Source organism: Semicossyphus pulcher, unplaced genomic scaffold (genome assembly GCF_022749685.1).
Source record: "Semicossyphus pulcher isolate SPU_LCO1_2020_fin unplaced genomic scaffold, fSemPul1.0.p SCAF_3, whole genome shotgun sequence".
In the NCBI taxonomy this organism is placed as follows: Eukaryota; Metazoa; Chordata; class Actinopteri; order Labriformes; family Labridae; genus Semicossyphus; species Semicossyphus pulcher.
In genome coordinates, this window is record NW_027211704.1 from 22,430,351 (window position 1) to 22,454,147 (window position 23,797).

General features: G+C 40.3%; 2 protein-coding genes across 3 annotated transcripts; both read right to left on the bottom strand.

Moving 5' to 3' along the window:
* Nucleotides 1-278: 278 nt before the first annotated feature.
* Nucleotides 279-14,412, bottom strand: dcaf12 (DDB1 and CUL4 associated factor 12). Its single transcript, XM_069678992.1, has 9 exons — nucleotides 14,054-14,412; nucleotides 8,294-8,584; nucleotides 6,472-6,750; nucleotides 4,228-4,288; nucleotides 3,884-4,077; nucleotides 3,237-3,302; nucleotides 2,805-2,967; nucleotides 2,467-2,645; nucleotides 279-2,299 (listed from the first exon to the last, which is right to left on the bottom strand). Exons 1-9 carry the CDS (start codon nucleotides 14,111-14,113, stop codon nucleotides 2,141-2,143), a joined length of 1,452 nt encoding a protein of 483 aa, XP_069535093.1. The 5' UTR covers nucleotides 14,114-14,412; the 3' UTR covers nucleotides 279-2,140.
* A 707-nt stretch (nucleotides 14,413-15,119) lies between these two features.
* ubap1 (ubiquitin associated protein 1) lies at nucleotides 15,120-23,287 on the bottom strand. 2 transcript variants are annotated; one of them, XM_069678948.1, is made up of 7 exons: nucleotides 23,149-23,287; nucleotides 20,627-20,676; nucleotides 20,347-20,471; nucleotides 19,029-19,859; nucleotides 18,740-18,898; nucleotides 18,063-18,164; nucleotides 15,120-17,936 (listed from the first exon to the last, which is right to left on the bottom strand). In XM_069678948.1, the coding sequence occupies exons 2-7, from the start codon at nucleotides 20,664-20,666 to the stop codon at nucleotides 17,796-17,798; spliced, it is 1,398 nt and encodes a 465-aa protein (XP_069535049.1). In that variant the 5' UTR covers nucleotides 20,667-20,676; nucleotides 23,149-23,287; the 3' UTR covers nucleotides 15,120-17,795. The 2 variants fall into 2 exon arrangements, with proteins under 2 accessions (XP_069535049.1, XP_069535048.1); XM_069678947.1 differs by having other exon boundaries at nucleotides 20,338-20,471.
* Nucleotides 23,288-23,797: the final 510 nt, after the last annotated feature.

The following is a 23,797-nucleotide window of genomic DNA, read 5'->3' on the forward strand; positions in this document are numbered from 1 at the left end:
TCAACGCGGATAAAACTGTGATTGACGATTAAGTGTAAATACTTGTGCCTATTGTGTATGCACTGAGAAAAGTATTTTCTGGCTTATATTATCAAAATGGAGACTGGTTATCGGTGTCACTGTAACATTTCTGTCCTGAAAGCTCCTGTGTGGTTGTATATCACTATGGTAACATCTAAATTAGCAGTGACGGGTTTTAATTCGAGAGACAAACTTGTTTCAAATGTATAAATTAAGTCAAGCGTGAAAAAAGAAACGTTACATCAATATACATTTTATTTTTATTATTTACTCTTTTTTAAAGATTTAATAGCTTGTTTTTTTTTTGCAGATGTTTATCTTACAATTTCCTCAAGTTCAGTCATTTGTAAAAACATTCATGAGGCATGTATAAAAAAAACAGGGCATCACCAAGTAGACAGATCGATCCACACACTTCCTCAGACATATACATAAAAATGTATGCAATTGTCCCTATGTATTTTACACATACATATACACATATTTATATAAAATACACTTTAAAAGTGTTGGTAATTTGTTCAATTTGTGGTCGTAATTGGGGTTTCTCTTTTCAATCTGTCATTATCATGAAAACTGGACAAAATTTCCATGTAGAAAAGGAAAACTATGATACTCGTGGCAGTCTTTCACAGAAAGACTTTGAGGAAGGCAAAAATGTAACTCGAGCCTACCCTACCTCTACCAAACAAGGAGAGGAGCAGCATCCCTCACTGCTTGATACACAAGAAGAGGAGAAAAATAAACAAAGCTCTTCCAACTGTGACAACAAACCTATGTGCCTGAAGCATCTAACACCAGGGCAGAGTCCAACAATTCCCATTGGTTCTCCTTGCATCCTTTTTGCTAGATGGCTGAGAAGTTTAAAGTAAGCTACTACAGATCTTTTCCCTAGTTCCTGTGGAGTCTGAGAATCATAAAGGGTAGGGAGGGCTTGAACCCAGAAATCAAAGGCTTTTGTATCCATCAGTCATCATATTTGATGATACGTAACCTGCTACCAAAACTTTAAATCCCAGGGTAAATTCTCTAATAACAGTATGGTTACAGACCAGTGTTTAAACCTCACCGATGGCCAAATCTGCTGAAAGAGAACAGGAACATAAGCAAAGGGCAAAAGACAATACATCCTTCAAAAGAAGCAGATATAAACACCTCTGGTCATCTAAATAAAGGGGACAGAGAAAGGGCAAATAAATACAAATAAAGCTACTTAGAATATCAGCAGGGGTATGCCTGTCAAATCACACAGAGTCAAAAAATAAAATAAGCATTTTTTGTGATTAATTCAGAGCAGAACAACAACACTGCATTTAGCAATCTTAGTGTTTCTCTTTTACATTATCTCAGGGAGAAAACTGTGAACACAAAGTCCCATTTTGATTGGTGTCTTCGTTTTACTTCCGACAGGAGAAGAGAGAAGTTCTTGTGATTGTTGTGGGACAGGACGAGCTGTCCAAACAGTAAATATTCTCTATCAAACATCAAACTGCATTCCGCGTCAGTCCTTCAGAACGTAATGTCTCCTCAGTCCTTCTTCCACTCTCCCTCTCTTTAACTTCTGTCCATTTCAGTGAGATAATGAAAAGGAACTTTTTTTGGAGAAATCTCCACAGGTATTTTCACACAGACACTGTCAGTTATCACAGAGGAAGCAGCAGTTAACACTATCCTTACATACAAAAACAAGCCAGCAAAAGACCATAGCCTAATCCCTGCGGGTCAGATGTAAATGTTTTAAATGATCCGAACATGTATTACCTTATTCTTAATGTATCGTAAAACTCTTCTGAGTTTCTAAGTGGCAGACTTTGCAGCTCTTGAGAAATTACTAGTTAATTCTTTGTACATTTTCATATAAAAAAAACTGAGAAGCTGAAGTGAAAGGAGCAAAGGAATAACTGGAGGGGAAAGTGTGATGGTGGACACAAAGATATACAACAACAATATACAAAGCTGTGATCCAGTGGGGGCGAGATCATGCTCCTGAGTCCACGTGTGAGCAAAACAGAGTGATACCAAAGACAGTGACGTCAGTGGATGTGAAGAAGGAGAGGGATGGAGGGACTGGTTAAGTAAAAATCTGGACAAGGGTGTGGCGATGGAGGAGACAGATAGGCTAGCTCCACAGTCCTGCGTAGTTGCCGTGCAGGCCCGAGCAGAGCGGTCCACCCGCTACAAACAGCTTGGTGCCGGAGTCGTCGTAGCAGTGGGTGTACACGGCGTTGGGGAAGGAATGAATGTCTGAGAAGTAACTCCTCCACGTTTCATCGTGATTCTAAAAGGAAAACATAGAAAAAATGTATTACATTTATTTATTATTATTATTATTATTCAATTTACTAAAATAAACTGAATCTAAAACTACAATGCTTTGTGTCAGGCTAATTTTATTCTATCACATCATTTGACAAAAATGGTAGAACTTTGTAAAAATTGGCGTACCAGCCAGCCTTTCCCTGTAGTGAGCTTGAGAATGCCGTCTCCCAGGCACTTCCTGTACCCTCCAGCTGGATTTAGAGGGCTCTCCAGGAATCTCTGGGCCCGGATGTCGTAGAAGAGAAGAGAACCTTGCCCGGTGCCCACTGTCACGATGTGCTCATAGAAACTCACTGAACGGATCCCTGCACAGACACGGATGTCTTTAAAGCACAGCTACTCCAAAGTAGACAGGAAACACAACTGTTAAGCTTTTATAGTATGGTTTATTAATCCATTAAGAGCGGTCAGATGTTATAAACTAGTGCTTTAAGTGTGTTTTTACAAGTGCGCAAAACATTTACCGCTTCCTCTCTCTCGGGAATTGACGGACTTGATGCTGTGTGTCGGCTGCCGTGGATCCAGGAAGGAGACATGGGCCTGAGAGCCCACAGCGTACACCGACCAGTCCTGTCCATATGCCAGACACACATTCTCTTTGCAGTGACTCAGCTTGGTGGACAGTATCTAGAGGGAAACACACACGAGTATTAAACCAAGTTAAGTCAATAAAGTTTGAATAAACAAGTTTTAATAATCATGGCTATCAGCTCCGCAGTTAGACCTGGAGATGTCCTCTGTGAAGTTCTACTACATAAGAAAAGTGGAGGAAGAGATACTATAGGAGGTATATTAAATTTTTTGGTGGGAAATCCGACACTATATTAAACTTTCATTGTAATAATATCAGTGTGATGATTTTCATTATGCATATAGGGGTATTTAATGCAATTTACCTTGCACAAGTTGTGCTCAGCCTTCCAGAGGTGGAAATAGCCATCTAATGACACAGCACCCAGTTCCTGGAAAGGAAACAAAAAACAGAATACAGATGTAAATGACTGAAGCAGAGCTGTGTTCTGTGTTTTAACATAATACTTGAGACTTTGAAATAATCTGTCTATTTTCATCAGCCACTACTGTGGTCAGCTTTTACTGGTCACTATGGATTTTTCTGGTGACCCACTTGCATGGCATCAAAACATCACTAAGAAATCTTAAACCACTCATACACTGTAACTCAGTCCTGTCCGTCCCATCCGTATGCTCAGTACGTTTCAAACATCCTTTCTCGCATAAAAAAGGCACAGTTTCATTCTCAGCTGTTGCTAGCTCATCGAGTTAACATCCGAGCACATGACTATGTTTACTTAACTTGGTGTGTGTGTGTGTGTGTGTGTGTGTGTGTGTGTATTTAGCCTTTATATCTTGATTAAGTAGATAAAACAAAGTTCAACCCATTCTTGTATATTCTTCATCATTAACTCTTATGCATATTGACAATTAAGAAATGGCATCAAGGTCCTTCTGGATTTCTGGGAAATAGTTCATCAACAACCTAATCACGTGATTTACCAACAGTTGAATGAGGATGAACCCTTACTTTATGGTTGTTGTTGAAGGCCAGAGCACGGACTTTACAGTTGTATGGGTTGGTGTACTCCTTCGGAATGTCCTTGAGGGCCCGGTGAGAGATGTGGGCGTAGGAGGGTACGGTCTCCTCATTCTGACTGCGCTTGGCCTGGCTCATTACGTCCTCTGTCACCTCCCAGAGGCCCATTGAGCCATCTCTGGAACCTAGAAATATAAACATAAAACACATTGCCTGATTAAAGATTGCTTCTAATGACTGCACGAAAACAAAAAATTAAAAAAGGATTGTTATTAGGATATGTAGAGCGCATTGAATCAAACATCAGGGCAGCTTAGCTTATACAAAGCACTCACCAGATACCGCCATGTTGTCACTGATCCACGCTATGGAGAAGATCCAGTCGTTGTGACCATCCTGAAAAACAAATGGCTGCCATGTTAAATCAGAATAACTCGTTTCACACTACGCTGCAAGTTTAATTGTTGGAACAATAATGCAAAACAACTGCTGGTCAATCCAAGACAAATTCATCACAGTCATAAAACTGCAGTATTTCACTTCTTTCTGGTTGTAAGTGTGCCAATCTGAGAAACTGCATGGTCAAGTCTTTGGCTGGAAAGGACATCTAATTTAAAGATAAACTCTCCTAAACTCTCAAGTTAAGAATGTTAACATTAAAGTAAGTGTCTATGAGCATCCTATATCTGCATTCATTTTTATGTACAGCTGAAGTAGCCCAATTTTTACGCTGCTAGAGGAATTTTCATTAGATGATCCACACATTACAATTTTTGCAGCGAATTTGCATGAATGAAGCTAGGTGTGTCTCGCTAGGTAGGAAGATGACACCACTGTCGTTATTCACTCCTACCGAGCTTTGATTGTTTTTCAACCAGTTTAACAACCTATTTGAATCATTGAACGGCACAAATTCATTCATTCAAACTATCGGATGCCAGCTATCCGTCAGCTATAATCAGATTTAAATAATTGGATGTCAGCTGTAAGGTTAGCTAGCACCATGGCCACCAAGACCTTGTGTTAAAAGAGAACAGCTACTTCTGCTACTTGAAATTACTTTGCATGCAGGACAGACAACATGTTACAAGCACAGGTACAGGAACAACAGAATCGCAAAATTGAATGATGTAAGAGCACATTGCATATTTTTGTCTTGTCGTGCAGGGATAATGCAGTAATTGCATTTTTAAAATATTGATGAGTTGTCAAAACTGCCTCCTCTAATACAACACACCCTTCATTGATATGCCAACAGGACTTAAAGTCTAGCTCCAGTCATGTTTTCAGACATAAAATGCTCTGCTTGAAATAATTAATTGTGATACGGCAAAATACATTTAACTACCTTGTAATAATCCTCCCATGGCATCTCCTCCTTCTCCCTTATTAATAATTCCCCAATCTCCATAGTCCCCGCTCACTATGCACATTTCTAAACGCCCCCTCGATCGCACACCTGTAACTTACCTTCGACTCTGTCCATCAAACTCAGAAAGCTGAATGCTTGTTTTGATTTTTCTATTTTGCTACGTTAGCTTCTGTACATTACACAATGGCAAGTGGTAGTCAGTGGTAAACAGCCATACGAGCCATGTTTGGACCAGAAAGCGATACAGAAAAGGAGAGCAGCAAATTGGACAGGGTCGCATACAACAGGATGTATCAGAATGGGAATGTATTTTATGTATCGCTCTCTAACTTGTTACAACGTTACCATTAGAATAGCAACGGTGTGACTACATTATCAGTCAGCTAGCAATGTGTTGCTAATGTTAGACAATCTTAGCTAGCTTGAAATGTAGTAATTAGTAGTAGTAACGTTAACGTTAGTAGTCAATAGTGAGTTTGCAAAAATTATGTTGACGGTTACAGCTGGCTCGCGCATCGCCAAAGTGGTTGCCATAGGTTGCACTAGGGATCGGCCGGGCCGATTATCGGCCGATAAGAGTTATTTATTTAAATTTTCAGTTAACTTTATAAGAGATGCTGCTGACCCTGTGAACTCCCTGCACTTTTTGTTTGTTTGTTTAATAAACATATGCTTAAAGGCATGTAAACAAAGTTAAGTGTTGGAGTTTGTATTATTCAAAATTTTGACGCCAACATTTTAACTTTTACTGCAAATGAATATCGGCTCCAAATATTGGTTATCGGCCTCCTTGACTACTAATAATCGGTATCGGCCCTGAAAAAACCATATCGGTCTATCTCTAGGTTGCACATAATGATATGCATCGCGTCACCCCGTCCATTAGGTTTATGACGTCTCAAACCGGCCAATCTGAAAACATGTTGTTCAGCCTGTCCTTGGTACACTGCAGTTTAAAAGCAGACAGGCCCAGCCATGGAGATGACTGCTTATGTTGTCCCTGATATGTCTTGTAGCACATGAAAAACACCACATGGAGATGTTTACAAGGTTAAACACTTGATTTTCACTGGTGGGGGTCTTTAAAACCAATTTAATAGGGTTTGAAAGAATCAAGACAAAATGAAGAACAGGTGGCCAAGACTGGATCAGCAACAGTAGACCATATCTCAGAGTCAATAAACCCAAAAAGATCCAACCAACTTACATCTCCAACACAGACAGGGTCCAGCGTGGGCAGCTGGTAGATCGCCAGGCTGTTGGGGTTGTCTCCTCCCGTTGCTAGCAGCGTTCTGGAGGGGTTTAGTTCAATAGCATGTATCCCACAGCCCTGCTGGTCCAGCCGCGAACGAGAACCTGCTGTAGGGTGGTAATGCCGACCTGCCACCACTGCACCCACCACCCCAGAGCCTGCACCCTGGCTCTCCCTGTCCTTTAGCATGGGAATGTGTGTTATCTTCCCCATCAGGACATCGGCTACAAAAAGCTGCAGGTAAAGGAAGACATCTGGTTAGCTTTCAATGTTCAGGAGTTAAAACAATGACAATTTTGAGTTATTTAGAGGAGTGTAAAATTGTTTAAAAAATGCAGTAATGTTTAAAGTAGTCATTTAATAATAACATGCAGACTCACTGCACAATAGAAAGTGAAACAGAAAGTGATTATTAAAAACAATTAACCAAGGAAACTCTGCATGTGGAGACCTATTAGATGGTTAATTTTATTTTACTTCCTTAAAGGCCAATAAATAATCGACTCTTTCTTGAAGGTACATTTATGCTAAACTGGGGGTGGTGCTCTATTAACCTGGAAAGGCAGAATGAGCCGGATTTTCCTAGGACTCAATTATAAATATTCTCTCACCACCATTACTGGTGACCAACTAGAAGTGTGTGGTCATGTCTGTATCTCTACAGAGCTTGCCTGTAGCCTGTATTTTCTTCGAGTGATGTGTCCTCTTCATTGTGAGTGTGAACCTTTGGGCAATGCGTGTGTAGTGCACAGGATGTGACACCTGACTCTGGTATAAAAATTTAGCAACCAGGTGCTGGATTGTAAGTAGGCCTCAAAAATAGAGCTCCCGATGTCTTTAAGTCTGGGGGGAGGGGCCAATTTAAAATGTTACAAACCACAGCTGAAAAGTCCTGATAGTTTTCTTTCTTAGTTTTCTTGTTTTTTTTAAATCAATACCCCCTTCCCACCAAAATTACCACGTTGACGCGGGTTTTTCAGACCCAGTAAGACCCGCTAATAAATGTCGATTGTCTCTTTTCCCATTGCCAGTGGAGTATACTTCTTCCGGTCTCTTTTCTGCTGCGTCACCATCTGACGTCACAAACGCGGCGGAAACAGGATTAGTAAGATGTTACGGTGGTTAGGTCTTTATTGTATCCATTACTCATTCCGTCTATTAATCAAACTCAGTGCCGACAAATTTGGAACGATGACAAGGAGTCGCAGAAGTTACCGACGGAGCATAGCATCGCGCCGGAAAGGGGTAGGAGATTAGCCCTCGACCCAGGTTTTGTGTTCCCATCAATGCCGATTGGAGCCAAGGCGATAATTACCCGGGTCTACTGCAAAGTCATTTGACCCGGGTCTGAATGCTGATTGTAACCTTTTCCATTAAGTAAAAAAGCCGAGTGTTAGCGAGTGTTAGTGGGTTTTTTGACCAGTGGGAAAGGAGCTCAAGCAAAAAAGGGAAGACACACTTCATCCCCCTGGAAATGCCACCTAGGATGTACACCATATGCATCGACAGATTTTGTGATGCATCACTATATCAAAAGAGCAAGGTCATTTAAAAAATTAACAGCTTCTTCTGCTGTTATGCATTATACTTTATTTAATATCAACCTTTAGGGAAGCTAAATAATTATGGAGTATGCATGACAGAGTCAATATTTTTTGAATATCCTTTCTCTGTTTATTATTAAATTATGTGGGTGCACAAAATCTTACGTATTAAGTGATAGCACATGCAGATTAATACCACGTTCTGGTAATATAAAGAAGTAATGGTATCTTACCGTGTTGCACTTGGTCCCGCACACCACCTGCCTGTGGTTGAGCCACTGTGACGCAAACACCTTGTTGAGTCGCCCCAGAGGAAACTCCCGCTCCTGGAGGATGCCAGGGAGTCTCCCAGCTGCAAAGCCCTGAAGGCTTCGCTGGAGCCGTAACTCGTGCTGCTGTTGAGGCCTGAACTCCCGCCCCCGGAGAGCACATACCACTGAGCGCCGACTGCACCACCATTGCTGGGCATGACGTGAGGAACAAGAAACACGGCTCCGCTTGTGTGGTGTCTGACACCAGCCCAGCTGAAAAAGAGAAGGCAGAAAGGTCAACTGGCTGAAGATTTCCTGTGGGAGAAGCATGTTTTTTGTCAAGACCAAAATGTTACAGATACAATAAAAAAAATCTTTTTACAAACAATTGTTGGGGTTGCCCCTTTAATACAAAAATTAAATGAATATGAAAATAAAATACGTTTTAAAGAATATGATCTAATAACATGTAATCTTTTCCATCTTAATTACCCTCTAATTCAGTGTCCCACATTGCCATACTCATCTCCCTGAGTACAGTGGACACATCTATGTAGCTCACTGGTACAGATTTAAGAGCCTTAGTGGATCATGGGACTATTTTAGCAAAAATAAACACCTGCAAATCGCCAATAACACCTCATCAGGCAGGTTCAATACAGGCACTGAATATGATACATCTCGCTCAGGTAGCCAAGTATTGTTGGCTTTCTATAATTGATGTGCAAACTATGTCTATTGTTAGGCAGCTGACATCATAAGAATTACTAACTGTTATACCACTAGCCAAGAATACAACAAAATCGTATCACACACGTAAGTAGTTTGTTTGCAAATACTGTCATCATGGGCATATAAAATTCTGACTTGGTTCCTTATTTCCAACCTCAGTTAACAGCACAGCTTTAAAGGGATAGTTCGGATTTTTTGACCCCCAGTTGTATGATATTCATGCCAGTAGTGTAGCAGATGCAAAGCTATTTGCTCACTCACCGAGTCCCGTGGTCGGACTTCTGTCCGGTTCCGAACGTAAAAAAAGTAGTTCCGGTGAGATGCCAGGGTCATGAAACCAAAAAGTTTTACCCTAAAAAAACAACACGGAGGCAAAGGTGATCCATTTTCAACACAAAACCACCCTCCGCGGATTTCATATACCGCGCCGTTTTTTTGGCACTATTTTCTCTCTCGAACAATACAGTATCACTACGCCTGCGGCAGGCCGGTCTCTCAGGTAAGCCGACCTAACAGCTGTTTCACGTTGATTCTGACCCATTCACGTAAGTAGTAAACATGTCGGACTATGAAAGTGATGAAGAAGATTAACCTTTTACTACGGATCCAAAGGGATATCTGTATGAACCTGAATATACGGATGCTGAACTTCGTCAAATGGACATAGAACGGGCAGAGAGAGAAAGGAGAGAGACAGACGCTGTGCAAGCAGATGAGGGGCCCGCTGAAACGAGAGATAGACTGCATGAAAACTGGTGGTGCACCTGTGGGAAGTGCCAGCCAATGCCCACCGAGTTGGAGAGCTACTGCTGTCGGGAATGGGAGCTGGTCATGCCGCAGTTGCAAGATCTCTCAATCTCAGAGGAAGCCAGCGCATCTGCTTCCACCTGTATCACAAACCACCTCGCTCCTGAATGCTGGCGTTTTGCAGACCTTTTTCCACATACCCAAAATGAACTGGAAGAGGCGTCCCAGGCCAGCTGGACCCGACGGACAGCTGTCTTTAGAGTAAGTGTTGTTATGATCATCTCTTATGACAACAATCATGGAATTCATTAGTATCCATGAGGGTATTCGTGGAGGCTGAGTCTTAGGTGGTGAATATTTACTACACTGTTATTGAATACTGATATAGAATATTATACAATTGTGTTGGCTTGTTTGTCTTTGTGATTATGATATAATAGAATATAATATTATAATGTAACTTATTGTTCTGTTATAATGTAACGTATTTTCTGTCAATATGAATTGATCACTAAGTAGGCTATATAATCCTAATACTACCCACAATTTCCCAGTTTGGGGATAAATAAAGTACATTATCTATCTATACTTCAATATATCTATATATCTATAGATATATCTATATATCTATCTATACTACAACTCAACTCAACTCAACTCAACCTGTCAACCATAAATACGTCTTACATATGCTTGTAACTGACCATTTAGCATTTTACATACAGTATGCTCAGACTAAACATGTTATGTTGTTTTATTTTTCAGACAATACAGGCTGGTTGGCTATCGGATCGTGCTTGAATGGGCCCTAAAAGGAGAACAGCTGGGAAAAGGCAATAGGAGAGTTCTTCCTTCATGTGTGGTGGACACCATAAGACAGACATATCCATCACCAAATGGACAATATGTAGGCTTCAAAGAGTCAGAGGAAGCACTGGGTTTGTTTTAGTTGTGTTGAAATCTGATTTGGCAAGTTCATTTTTAATAGTTGAGTGTTAGCCTGAAAGACGCATGTTTCCTTTTTCTTTAGAATATATTTAATTTTATTTTTAAGAAACACACAAATTGAAAGCACCTATCTATATATTTTCAATTGTTAAAAAATAATTTTCAGGCATTGTGAATCAAATGTAAGCCTGGAAGACTAATGGTTGGACAAAAAAGTTTTTGTAAATAAAATTGCAGACGAAAATAAAGAATATAACTATTTACATCTCTGAGTTTCAAACATTCTCTCCCATAACTATATAACTATAGTGCACGCTGCTTTTGTACAAAAGTACACAATTATTAAAAAACAAATATATAAATATATAGAATTTCTATATGTATAAACATATATAAATAAGTAGCATCCAAATGGGCAATTTGTTATTCACAAACAACAACTGAAGTGAGACGTCTCTGACAGAAGAGAGCAGCAAAACTTTGGTTTGGGCTTACTTTCTGTGAGCTAAAAAGTCTCAAACAGGTCCCTATTTGCCTCGAAATCGTGTTGCATGTTGTGCCACCAGATCATCCTTGTCTGGCTTTGGAGTTGGAGCTATATTGGCCGGTATGTTGACAGGAGGATGGATGTGGAACTGCTGTGGAAAACCTGAAGATCCCCTGAAACAACAGATTTTATTTAGACATTTGTCATGCACATTTCTATAACAGCCTCACACATAACATTTCAAAGCCTCCAAAATCTTTTAGTTTTATACAGTACATTTGCTGATCAATTGTTGGCTCAAAGACCAGGCAACATAGTCTGTGTTTTCTCCTGCAGTGTATGTGACATTTCTCTGACATGTCCTTCTCTGGTTGAAGCATTGGAATGTTTGGAAATGATTCCAGCTCTTAGCTTTTTAGTCTCGATGTCACTGGGAGAGCTAATCGTTTTGGGAATAAATACGTCAGGCACGGTCCACATAATATTCATAAGCTTATTCCAACTTACCAGTGTGCTTGAATAAAGTAATTTGACTCAGGTCCCTCAAGAGATTCTTATCAAGAACAACAGAAGTGCATACCTTTTAAAACAATGATTGTACGGAATATTATAAGATAGAATGTAACTTGTTAATACACATATGCAAATATGTTTATACTTATACACACGCACAAACACACGTTAGTATTACCTAGTTTCTCTTACCTGGGGTGTGGGCACCGCCGTGCTCTTCAAGATATGCATTTTCTTCTGTCCTGGGCGTGGAGGGACATAATCTTCTTCGGTGAAGTGCGCGCTGCAAACGCGAAGTGTTTTTTACCCTCATCGCCTTGGTACGTATGCTCAATCCGACTGCAACAAGCCAAAGTTCTCGTAGGGCACGATCCTCGGGAAAACGATGAAATACGTGCGGTGGAATATTTTTGTTACTGCAGCCTGGAAAATCACAAATTTGCACCATTTTGACTGGTATCTCCTCTGTGACAACAAACGTCCTCTGCCAAGTTACAATTCCAGCGTGTTCTCTCCAAAACAGCTGATGGATCACGTCACCTGAGAGACCGGCCTGCCGCAGGCGTAGTGATACTGGATTGTTCGAGAGAGAAAATAGTGCCAAAAAAACGGCGCGGTATATGAAATCCGCGGAGGGTGGTTTTGTGTTGAAAATGGATCACCTTTGCCTCCGTGTTGTTTTTTTAGGGTAAAACTTTTTGGTTTCATGACCCTGGCATCTCACCGGAACTACTTTTTTTACGTTCGGAACCGGACAGAAGTCCGACCACGGGACTCGGTGAGTGAGCAAATAGCTTTGCATCTGCTACACTACTGGCATGTATATCATACAACTGGGGGTCAAAAAATCCGAACTATCCCTTTAAAAGACGGTATTCAAATCAATTGTTTTGGTTTATCATTTTAATTTTGTTTTAGAGACGTATCTAGTACACAACAAGATGATACATCATTTTTGCAAATGAATTACCATTTATCAAGATGGTGAATTAATAATGAGGGCATCAGCCCAAAAGAAAGCAGTAACACAGCAACTTGCAGAAGATTGAGTCTTGTAATCAAGTCAAGACAACATCAGATGGATGACTTTCTATTTATCTTAAAGGCACCTAAACAATGCAGTAACATTACAAATAAGCATGGTAATGGCTTATCATTGTTGTGTTAGGCATTAAGCATGTACAAGAGGGGCCAAAATGCTTCTAGATGTTTGTTCTTACTCTTTTGATTGCTCACAAAACAAGAGACATCTGGATTTACATAACAAATTTACATATAATCCTGATTATAAATTGTCTAACCCTGACCTAATTAATTACCATAAATTGTGACTCATTCCTGTGTGAGAAAAACAAATAAAAATATATTACATGGGCCTCTAAGGAATCTGTGTTGCTATTTGCTTTATTTCATGTAGTTTTTGATAGCTAAGTCTGATGTGATCAATTGACAGAAGAATGAGACTGTTTATATGGTTGTTTGTTTCTATTGATTAATAATAGGGGTCCTACATGTCGGAGACATACCATTGTTGACATTAAATGTATTACATGCAGATCTTGAATTGAGTACTGATACTGTCAAATAGTATCTGGTTTAGATAAAAGCATATTTTGTGGTGTCAACAACTGGGCCCATAACTGATTGTATAGCAATCATCTTCGTGCCGATGAGTAATCATGTCTAATAAAATCGGCAAAGGTTAAGTATATTGTCTTGGACAGGCCGATCTACGGTTACTCTGCATGTAAGTTAGCTAACTGTTTATTAACGTTTCAGCTAACATTACTGTTGACGTTAGCAAAATATGAATAGCTTATGTTAAGCCCAATTTCACTGACTTACTTCCTGTAAATTCTGTTTTCTGCGACGATTAACGCTTTAAAACATGGCGACAAAGGGTGACAAGTAGTGATTCTAGCCAAACAAGGATCTGCCAATGTTATCCACCTGACAAAAGGTCATCTAATAGTGATAACAATATAATGCAAGTCCCAATAAGATGAGCTAAGCTAGTCCTGGCTAACGTTAAGCTACCCCTTCGTAACAAACTGCCGTTGGCCATCGCCATGCTAACATTAGTCCGGACTTTCCAACTGAAACACGCTATATTATTATTTAAATAAGACTACACTTATAATGTTATGTCCATATACTGTTATACACTGTAGTTGTTAATTTTGCCAAATGCATCCATATTTTGCCACTGGCTTAGCCTATACATGCGAAACCTGGCTAGCCCAGTGCTAGTTAGCATGCTAACGTAACTGACTAGCTAGCGTTAGCTTAATTGATCCACACCGGTTTCCGCCTACCTGTTGTTGGTCCTTGGGCTCTCCTGCCTTCCTTTTCCTGCTAACTGTTTTTCTCGCCATAATCTGATACACACAGTTCCCTCACCCACATGGAGGGTAAAAGTGACTCTGGACACTGGATCATATAATGGCGATATGCTATTTTGTTCCTTGGCCCTCGCTGGCAGCGTCCGACGAGGAGGAAGGGCGATCACATACGGCAGAGGTTGGTTTGTCGCTGGTTAAGATTGTCGCTGAGTTATTATCCTTAGCTCCCAAACAATGCCAGCCTCTGGTCGTACAATCTTTTCAGTTTCGATAGACTCGCTAGCGACAGCCAGAGGGTTAACTCTCTTTTTTTCTACCAAGTCGCGTCAGCAACGGCGAAAGCATTGAGCCGCGCGCAGCCGCACTCAAATTAAACATCAACAAAAACAAGGTCGTACGTGAACGCGAGCGTCATGCGTGCTCGTTCACGCCAACTGCATAAAGCCACTGATCAGATGAATCTGATCTCACACTGCTTTAACTACAAAATTAATTGTAAAATCTGCAAGGTATATACAACAAACAGTATTTCTATTTTTATTTATGTTTAGTAATTTTAATCGTCATGGCTATGTAAAATATAATGAAAGCATAAACTATAATACGTGTGTGCCCCCTTAAAATGTAGCTTTATTTTTTTTTATTATTTATGCTTTTACAAAAGTAATTTTATTATTGATATTTAGTTTTTAATTTATTTTAATACTAGGAATTCTCAGAAGAAAGTTGACTTGCTGGATTTTTCTTGTGATGTTGATTATTAGCATTAGCACAAAAACATGATTGACATGACAATTACACAGATTAACCCAAGATCTGTAAAAAGATCTGCGATCACCTGTGTATTAACCTATGTGAGCTAAGGCAGACCAAATACGGCCTCTATTCTGATGCATAATTGTCTTTTTTTTCTGCTGACTGGGCCACACAGGTGGACGCTTCCAGTCGCTACTCACAATACCTGGATGGAGAATCATCTGTATTGTTTGTGTCTTGTCTGCTGAACAGAAAAAATAAAAATGCTGAACAAGAGAGAAAACAAGGAGAAGAGGAGTTGTATTTCCTCGCAAGCTTCATGTCCACACATTGAATCTGTTGTGTGACCATACTTAAAAAATACAGCCATGATCAAGCTAAATAAGCAACATCAGCAACGATCAACAGTCACCGCTGAAAAGATGTGCACATTTAATCATGTGGATTTTCCATATCATTCAAAGGAAAATAGAACATTTTGCAAATCACAGTTCACGAGCTTGGGAAAGAACACTCAACTCACCCACCTTTAAGCATACCGTCAAGATATTTCAAGATTAATTCGATTAATTTAGGCCCCATGTTCAATTATGCAGTGACTTAAAAGTGGATATGATTTGTTAACCCTTAAACATGATGATCTGAATAATAAACTGCTTGCAATTAATTCCCACAGCTAGAAGACTGTTTCACAAAAAGAGAGGAGGCATTGATGGAGGAGGTCCAGAACCTGCTGTACTGTATTCACTACAACTTGTGTGGCTGTCAGATGAGAGGCAAATGGAGATATACTTACTTTATGTTAAGAAACCACTTTTGGTTTGGTTTGGTAAGGTGACAAAGTAATTGTAACCTTTTTCTTCATTTAAGAAAACATATTTGTTGTCTAGTTCTTACACAAAACCTTATCCATGTCATTTACCAGGTGCTGTACTGACCAAACGAAGTATAAATGGATTGAAGGAAAGATTTGTTACTTAAGCAAACACCGGGATGTTGTTTGTTTTTCATGATGCTTGCAAGTCAGGAGGAAACATCCTGAAAAAGAGGTTTATTTACTGCAATTTACAGTGCTATATTGTGCAGACACTTGGCTTTCAATTTTCTACTAAATAAGTAGCACTATATCTGTTTAGAAATTAAATTGCACTGTTGTAAAAGAGATTGGTGGTTCAAATGTTTTTCAATTATGAAACAGGAAAAAGTACTGGACATGCCTCCAAGCAAAGTGCCAGTTCTCACAGTCACATTTTGCTCATTTAAAGCCCTTAATCTGTTACCATGCCAGTCCCAATCCCCATTACCACCACAGGGCTCAAAACATTTCTGCCTTCTTTGCCCATTCACAGACTGAGCAGATATGCTTTATAAACATATGTAGCATGGAAGGGCCATCAACACACTATAAAAATAAAGGTTTTGGTCTTCTCTTAAACAGTTACACCCAATCAACAATTGGGAAAATGCTTTTGTGGTGACTGAGCCTCTTTTTTTACTCGTCATTTAAGATGGTTGAGATTCCAACAAATCTACATAAAGACTGACACTCCTTCTTATTAAACATGAGAAAAAAATGTGGACGCGTCAACAAAGCAAAGCATGTTTGATTACAATTTGTGGCATGAAATCCAATTACAAAGAATAACTGTAGGAAATAACTGAAATGAAACCTTTTCTAGTTACATCCAAATTTCCAGCAAGGCTTAAAAACCTTTCCTCAACTCCCAAAAATTTCTGGAGGCTCAAAGTGCCAGCTGACAGTCACACAATATGAAATGTCTCTATTGCACTGTGATGTGGCTGCAAACACAACCCTCACTTACATTTTACTTTTCAACCACCCACTCATTTCCAGTCTGAAAAAAGAATGATTAAAAAGCGTCACTTTTGTGAGTTAACATATCTTACATTACCATATCAAACTATATCTTTAAATGAAAGTGTCAGTGTACTATTTTAAATAACTTGATAATTAAGAAACTTGTATCTGTGCCTGTGCAGTGTGTGACACGTCAGTGCCAGTGGGTTCTGGGATATTTTGTATAATTTCCTTACGGGCCATTCCAGTGCAGGTCAAAGAGTGTACTGGGGCAGCAGTATCTCTTATGTTATGAGTTATAATGACTAAATATCTATTATGCAGTTCCTAAAACAGAAAGCAAAGAAACTGTGTCTTCAATGACATGACAAAAAGTGCCCAGCTGAACAGAAAAATAGACATGAATGAATGAAAGAATGAAGTAGAACACAACTATGTGTAGGGCACCACCAGAGCAGAGAGGGCACTTCTTGAGACTCAGTAATCAGTCTGGCACCCGGGCCTTTGTTTTTTGTCTCTTTTTCTTTTCTTTTTTTTTTACTTTAAATGTTAGTTGCTTCAGTTCAAAGAGAGCCTCTTAAAAGCCCTCGATCCCCTCCACCATTTACTACTTCTGCACTGAGCAGTGGAAGATGGCAGCTTAGTTGTTAAGGAGTTTTAAGAGTTCAAACTGGTCTGTGCGTGAAGCACTCAGAGGCTGTCATCAGTCCCCATCCGGTCCTGCAGCTCCTGCAGTCACATTAACACTTCCACGTGGAAGCAACCAGAACAGCATTAAAACGCCACAGCCCATTTCTCCAAGTTTCTCCTTTCCGGCTCATACATTCCTTCCCTCTTAAATACCCTATAAGTACCAAATCCTGGAACCAAAACCAGAGGATTTTGTAGAAAAATAAAACACCATCATGAAGTATCATTACCCTTTGACCCCCTCCACTCTAGGCACACAGTCTTTAAGAAGTGCTGAGACACAATACATTTTAGCACAGAGAGAAAAACAATTGTCTCCCAGCTGTCCCTTCCATAACCAAGGCAAGGGCAGGGCATGGTGTGATAGGGTAGGCAGAAGGAAAAGGGCTGTGTTTGCTAGTAGCAGGAGGCAAGCCATGGGCCGGGCTTAGGTTGGCTGGTTAGCTTGGCTCAGCTGGCTGCGGCTCGAGCCATCAGGTCCTCTAGAGCCTTGTCCTGATCGTTGTTGTGGACCAGCAGCACCTCTTTGATGGCATCCCGCTCAAAGCCCATTTCACCAAATCTCGTCATGAGTTGAAGGAACTGAAGAGCCTGGAAAGGATGAAAAAAAGACGCTATTGGATTTGCTGTAATCCTAGAAGTCGGGATATTACTCTTATTTAAAACTAAACACATGCATGTTCTTAATACTGTTACCTAATGGCAAACTGAACAAACCTTTTCCTCTGAACATTGGTACATCTCTAAACATTCCTCCACTGCACTTGCATCAAAGCCCCGCTCACATAGACGTCCATGAACGAACAGGTAGTCCAGTACCTTAAACAAACAAAGAGTACATGTTTACTATGTGTTTACTTAAATGTCACGTTGTTGATTTAGCTTAAATAAGCTATAAGTTTAAGGACATTTGAGGTTTCTTGTTTTACTGGAGAGAACATAAAGATGTTTAATGGTGGAAGTAAATTCATGTTCTTTAAGGTTCATTTAGTGTCCTCTTCATGCTGTATGTGCCTAACATGCTATAAATTACTGATGTTACTGCTTATTTATAATTGTGAACCAGCTTATACAAAGTAAATCTGGCATGCCATGCCTTCATAGAGGCTGTTATCTTTTGCTTGTTTTATCCCACATCCACTGTTGATAGGTCATGTTGTTAAGGATAATCCGTACAGATCAAAGAAATGTATCTATTCCCAAAACTTTTGAGACAACAAACAGTTTGATTTGACAATTTTATTTCAATTTAAGCTATATTAACACATGTACAATATGGATTATTCACTGAACACAATTACACAAGCACACGAACTTTATATTTTTAAGCATGTTTGAAGGTGAATAAACTAAGAATCCAGATTTCTGTGCATTGGTGTGAAAGGGAGTCGCACCTGCTCCACGTTCTGCCCTTGTCTCTGCATGGCCCGAAGGACACCCTCATAAGAGTAGCCCATGCCCACAAGGGTTTCCACGCACTGACGCTCGCTGGGCGTCATGCTGAGCAGGGCTCCCCCGCACGGCAGACCAGCAGACCCTGATCCTGGGTTGGCCTAGTGTAAAAACATGAGTCAAAGTCAATGAGGCTCATGTGATTGCTTATTTTTCTTCACTGGTTAATCTACATCATTGCACCCCACACAATATATCAATCATGTAAGCAGTATGTAATCTCATGCTTACCGGTTTTGGTGCGACGCTCTTGGTGACGCTGGGCGGCTCAGGGGCAACAATGACTTGGGTCTTGGGAATTGTTGGTGGGCTGCCATTTGGCAGGTTCTGTCGGGGAGCGGGGATGGGCACAGGGAGCGGGCTGTACCTCACTGGCTCTGGGTCACCAGAATCAGAGAGCTTGGGGAAAGTGAGAGAGCGGATGTTACAGGGTCTATCATCCGTCTCAAACCCAGTTCTCCCAGGATGCCCAACTCTGTCCATGTCCAGCAAGGCAACCAACCCGTTAGGTTTATGTGTAAAGCCAGGTTTGGCTGTGAGGCTGGTGTTGGTGCTTGGAGGTGAAGGGCTGTTTCCACGTGACTCTGGCCTGCTCTGGGAGACCTCTGGTGGGGACACAGAAGGAGGAGGTTGAGGTTGAGGTTGGGGCTGGCTCTGGAGGATGCTCCTGAGCTCCTCTTTATCGTCCAAAGTTTTGAGCTCCAACTTGTCAAAGGGGTCCTCCTCCCGCTCAAAGTCAGCTAGGTTGAGGCTGTGCAGCTGGGTAGTGCTAGGCTGGGTTTTCCTGGGGCCAAGGCTCGGGGCAGGGAGTGGAGTGAGGATGGCGTTATGGCTCAGCCCCGCAAGGACGGGGTTCAACGCTGGTGGTAGCAGGTCCTGGTCATCTGCAGTAGAATGGGAATTTTTCCCTCCACCACCATCTATGTCCTTGGCATGTGCCAAATGCTCCCGGCTCTCTGCCTCCTGCTTGGCTGCTGCCTCTTCTGCTCTGGCCTCTGCTGCTCTGGCCTCGGCCAGTTCAAGCCCCCAGCGGACACTTCGCCTCTCCAGAGAAAAGTCATACTGTTGAGACCGCAGTAATAGGAAGAATTGAGATAACGGGCATAGAAGAACAAATAAGACTCATTAATATAAGAGCTACAAAATATTACAACTCTGGCTTGACAGATAAAACAATTATGAACTTACAACACAAGATTTGAATGAACTTACATTTTGAGCTGGCTGTATAATGTAAACAATAAAACATGCATACAATTTTAAGCAAGGAATGTTGAACAACTAAAACAATTTCTGGTGTCAAATTGTCATTCCACTGACAGCTTGAGCTTGACCACATCTCTCCATCAAAATTACTGTAAGCTAAGCATTATAAGTCTCCAGCATGAATACATATACTCAAAAATGTTTGTACAGCAGGAATAAGGGCAGGGCTCATAATGATCAGTTATGTCAGCAGAGTTAAGCCCTGTTGCGCAGTGCATGTAAGTGCAGCCTACCTCAGCTAACACCAGTGAAAAAATCAACATCTCTCCTGTACCTGACTAACCTGTGTGTCCACCAGCAATGAGCCACAGTCCGGCAGACAGAAACCAACAGGCAGTCCTACTTTGGCTGGGCAGCGGAACTTGTCATTGATCTTGAAGGGAACGTCATCAAGGTAGCTGACAGGTCCTGTGTACGAATTAAAAAAACCCAGAAGTGATCAAATATATTAAGAATAGACACTCGAACTGCTGATAGCAGCAGACATTCCTGCAAACCTACACTTCACTCAAAACTTCAGTTGAGTCAAACGGTTAGAGAAAGTGTTAAAAATAGGCTCTCACCATTGTTGTATGCATCTGATCCAGACTTCCTCGCAGCCATTTAGAGACTCCTAAAACAAACACGAGCAAACAGGGAGATTTTCATTGTTTTTCACTTAACAAATGATTTTATGAGTACAAGTCATAGGACAATGTATCTTAAAAAAAAACACACTACAGTGTAACAGTGTCAAAAGGCCCTCGTTCACTAGAGCTCAGAAATTGTCACGACAGAACATTGTTGAGAGAAATGACACTTTCACCCATTGAAAATTGACCGTTCTTTTCCATTATGCAGTTGGTTTTTAGCCATTTTGCAACTGAAGTCACATAATCTCGTTACTTGGTCATGCCGCGCAACAATGCCCGACATTATGAACACAGAGAAGGCACTGTTCTCACATCCGCTGAACAGCAGAACTTTGATCTGTGCTGCTGTGGACGGATATTCAGTAGAAAAAGTGATTCTATTCACTAATACATTTGACATGGGGGTGATTTGATACTAAAAGTACCTAAAGCTGCAGTAAATACATTTCAAATAATTCAAATAGATCGCTGATATACGATTGGTTTGCAAGTACTGCCGTCACCACTGTAAATTAACACCCAACTCTACAGCTCTCTTCTTTTGTGAGCTTGCATATTTGATTAAATCCCAACCTCTCTCTCTAGTGTGTGTCTAAGGAAGGATCCGTAAATATGGCTGTGTGATTCATAATGATCCAGCTTAAGAAGATCTATATAGCATGAATTATTCTGGATATTCTGCAGGGTAATGAAAATAAAAACTCTATTATCAGTCTATCCCCACAGGGAAATTACTAAAGTGCCTTTTACTAAATATATTAACATGTAGCAAGCACAGTAGTAGTAGTAGTAGTAGATGCAGTTATAGGCCTAACAGTCTTGGAGCAAAGACTGTTTATTTACTACCATATTGTTAAAAAAAATCCTCACATTTAAGAAGCTGGAACCACAAATGTTTGACATATTAGCTTGAAAAATGACTAATTCTAGGGATGCACGATATTGGGCTTTTCGCTGATATGCCAATATTTTCCAACCCTTTTGCAGATTGCTGCGATAGCGATATATTAGGCACATGTGTTTTCCACCTAATTGCAGAGAACATCAAGTCTCCCCTTAGGTGGAATTGAAATCATGCCTACACTGATTGTAGTGGCCCATTGGCAGATGCAGAAATAAATGTAGAATTAAAATGTACTCATTCACTGGGCAATATAAGAAAACTACTTAAACTTAGGTTATGGACAATATGCCATGTTTATTTGTATGCAACATTTTCTTTTCTTTTTTTAGGGAATCATCAAGCATTTAGGCATAATTAAAGCGTTTTATTGGTGGAATATATCAGCAGAAAAATGACATGCCGATATGTCATTTTCAAGCCATAATCTGCAGATACCGATAAAGTGCCAATAATATCCTGCATCCCTAATTAATTCTTTAGCAAAATGGCTGGTAATTAATTTTCCTTCCATTGATAAACTGATTTACCCGACTAATCATTGTAGCTCAACAATACACTGTAATCTGCGAAATATTACCAGAACTGGTGAGAAAAGGATATTCAAGAGGCTTCAAGACAGTGATCTGTTTTGTTTTGTTTTTTTAAACTACATACAGGTTACTTGTACTTTGTAGCTCTACACTTCCATCAGTTTCTGTTTAATCACAAAGCCTGACCCCTGACCTCTCCCTGTCTAATCATGTGTGGAAATGGCTTACATGTGATCAGGGGGCATCTTGTGATCAGGGGGAATCTCTCTGTGCGAATTCTTTAACTTGAACTGATTTTGATTAAAAGGTGTTAGTTGGTCTAGAGTTTGTAGCTTGTAGTTCTTACAGTATCACTAGTAAAGATAATGTTATATAACACCACTACACGTCGTTGTTCTTCATAGGTAACTAGTTATTTCAAAAGTTAGAGGGTAGGGATACCCACAGTTAGAATAAGGTACAGTAAAGTTAGTCATTATTATTGTCAATATCAGTGACAGCCCAACAGCACAGGAGAAATACTGAAGTAATGTCACTCATGTTAGCTTCCTGAAGAGAGCCTAACTGCTTCAAACTTAAAATGAAAACGAAAGAAACATAGTAACTATAATTAACCGCAATTTCAACAAATGTCGAGGCTCCCAGCTATCACATAAGACCAGCAGACGCACGGAAGTACGATATTTTCATTAGTTACTGAAGTTAATTAGCAACAAGCTAACCGTTAACTGTCTGTGGCTACTGCTCGCTCGAGACGCTCACAGCGAACACAGTTCAGCCAGCGTCGGTTCTGACATTAGTATCGGCGAAGTATTTACGTCGAATAAATGAACTATTCGTTAATTACCAATGTCCACTGGGTAATATGTTTGGGGGGAAGCTTCCTTTCATGCTAACGCGCTTAGCATCGCCAGTGGCCTGGCTGTAACATTATGTGTCTGATAGGACGGACCTCTGTCTGAGCTGCCACCGCCCCTGAAACAAAACGGAGCTCACATATAAACACAAACTCGTCTCACCTGAATCTGCTCCGTTCTGTTCTTTCAAAATCCAAATGGCGTCTTTTCGAGGTGGCACTAAAATTTAAACTAATCTCCGAATGAGTTTATTTATACTGACATCTCTTTCCTGCTTCAGCGTGGGACGCCATCTTGATTTGTCAAGCTCCCTTCCACTGGTTCCTGTCTGACGTCACTCACCTACATGACGTCAGAACATCACAACACCACGTCCAGCTGTGTGTTGTTGTGTTAGCATACTGGTTGGTATCAATGGTTGGTATATATAGAGCAAAAATACAGCTTCTCAGTATTCAACTCCAGTGTCGGTTTTCAGTCATGCTATTGGCCTCGATGGAGGAGGATTCAACAAATGCATTTGCCACCCCCTGGATGTGATTAATGAAAGGAAAACAAGGATCATACATAGGCTACATAAAACAGTGGGTTACTACACACAAGTTTAATTGTGTTCCTTTTTTAACAAATCTAATATAACTAAATTCATAGTAATAGAAGTGTAAATTCCATTTTATTCATTAACTTAAAAACCTGGTAACGTTTATCAATTTGTACTTAATGCTATCTTTTTTACAGCAAAGAAAACAGAAAATATAGGCTTCTGACTCCTGATAATGATGACAATGATAATGGTAGTAATAATAAAGGG

Bases quoted from the DNA above. Each gene is read 5' to 3' on its own strand.
- dcaf12 (XM_069678992.1), bottom strand. From the start codon at position 14,113: ATGGCGAGAAAAACAGTTAGCAGGAAAAGGAAGGCAGGAGAGCCCAAG. The intron at 8,585-14,053 runs GTAGGCGGAAAC...TCTCTTTTTCAG, and splicing joins AGCCCAAGGACCAACAACAG to CTGGGCTGGTGTCAGACACC. The intron at 3,303-3,883 runs GTAAGGGTTCAT...TTTCCTTTCCAG, and splicing joins CCTTCAACAACAACCATAAA to GAACTGGGTGCTGTGTCATT.
- ubap1 (XM_069678947.1), bottom strand. From the start codon at position 20,666: ATGGCTGCGAGGAAGTCTGGATCAGATGCATACAACAATG. The intron at 19,860-20,337 runs GTACAGGAGAGA...CGGTCTCAACAG, and splicing joins TGGACACACAGGTTAGTCAG to TATGACTTTTCTCTGGAGAG. The intron at 18,899-19,028 runs GTAAGCATGAGA...TTTTTACACTAG, and splicing joins AGAGCGTCGCACCAAAACCG to GCCAACCCAGGATCAGGGTC.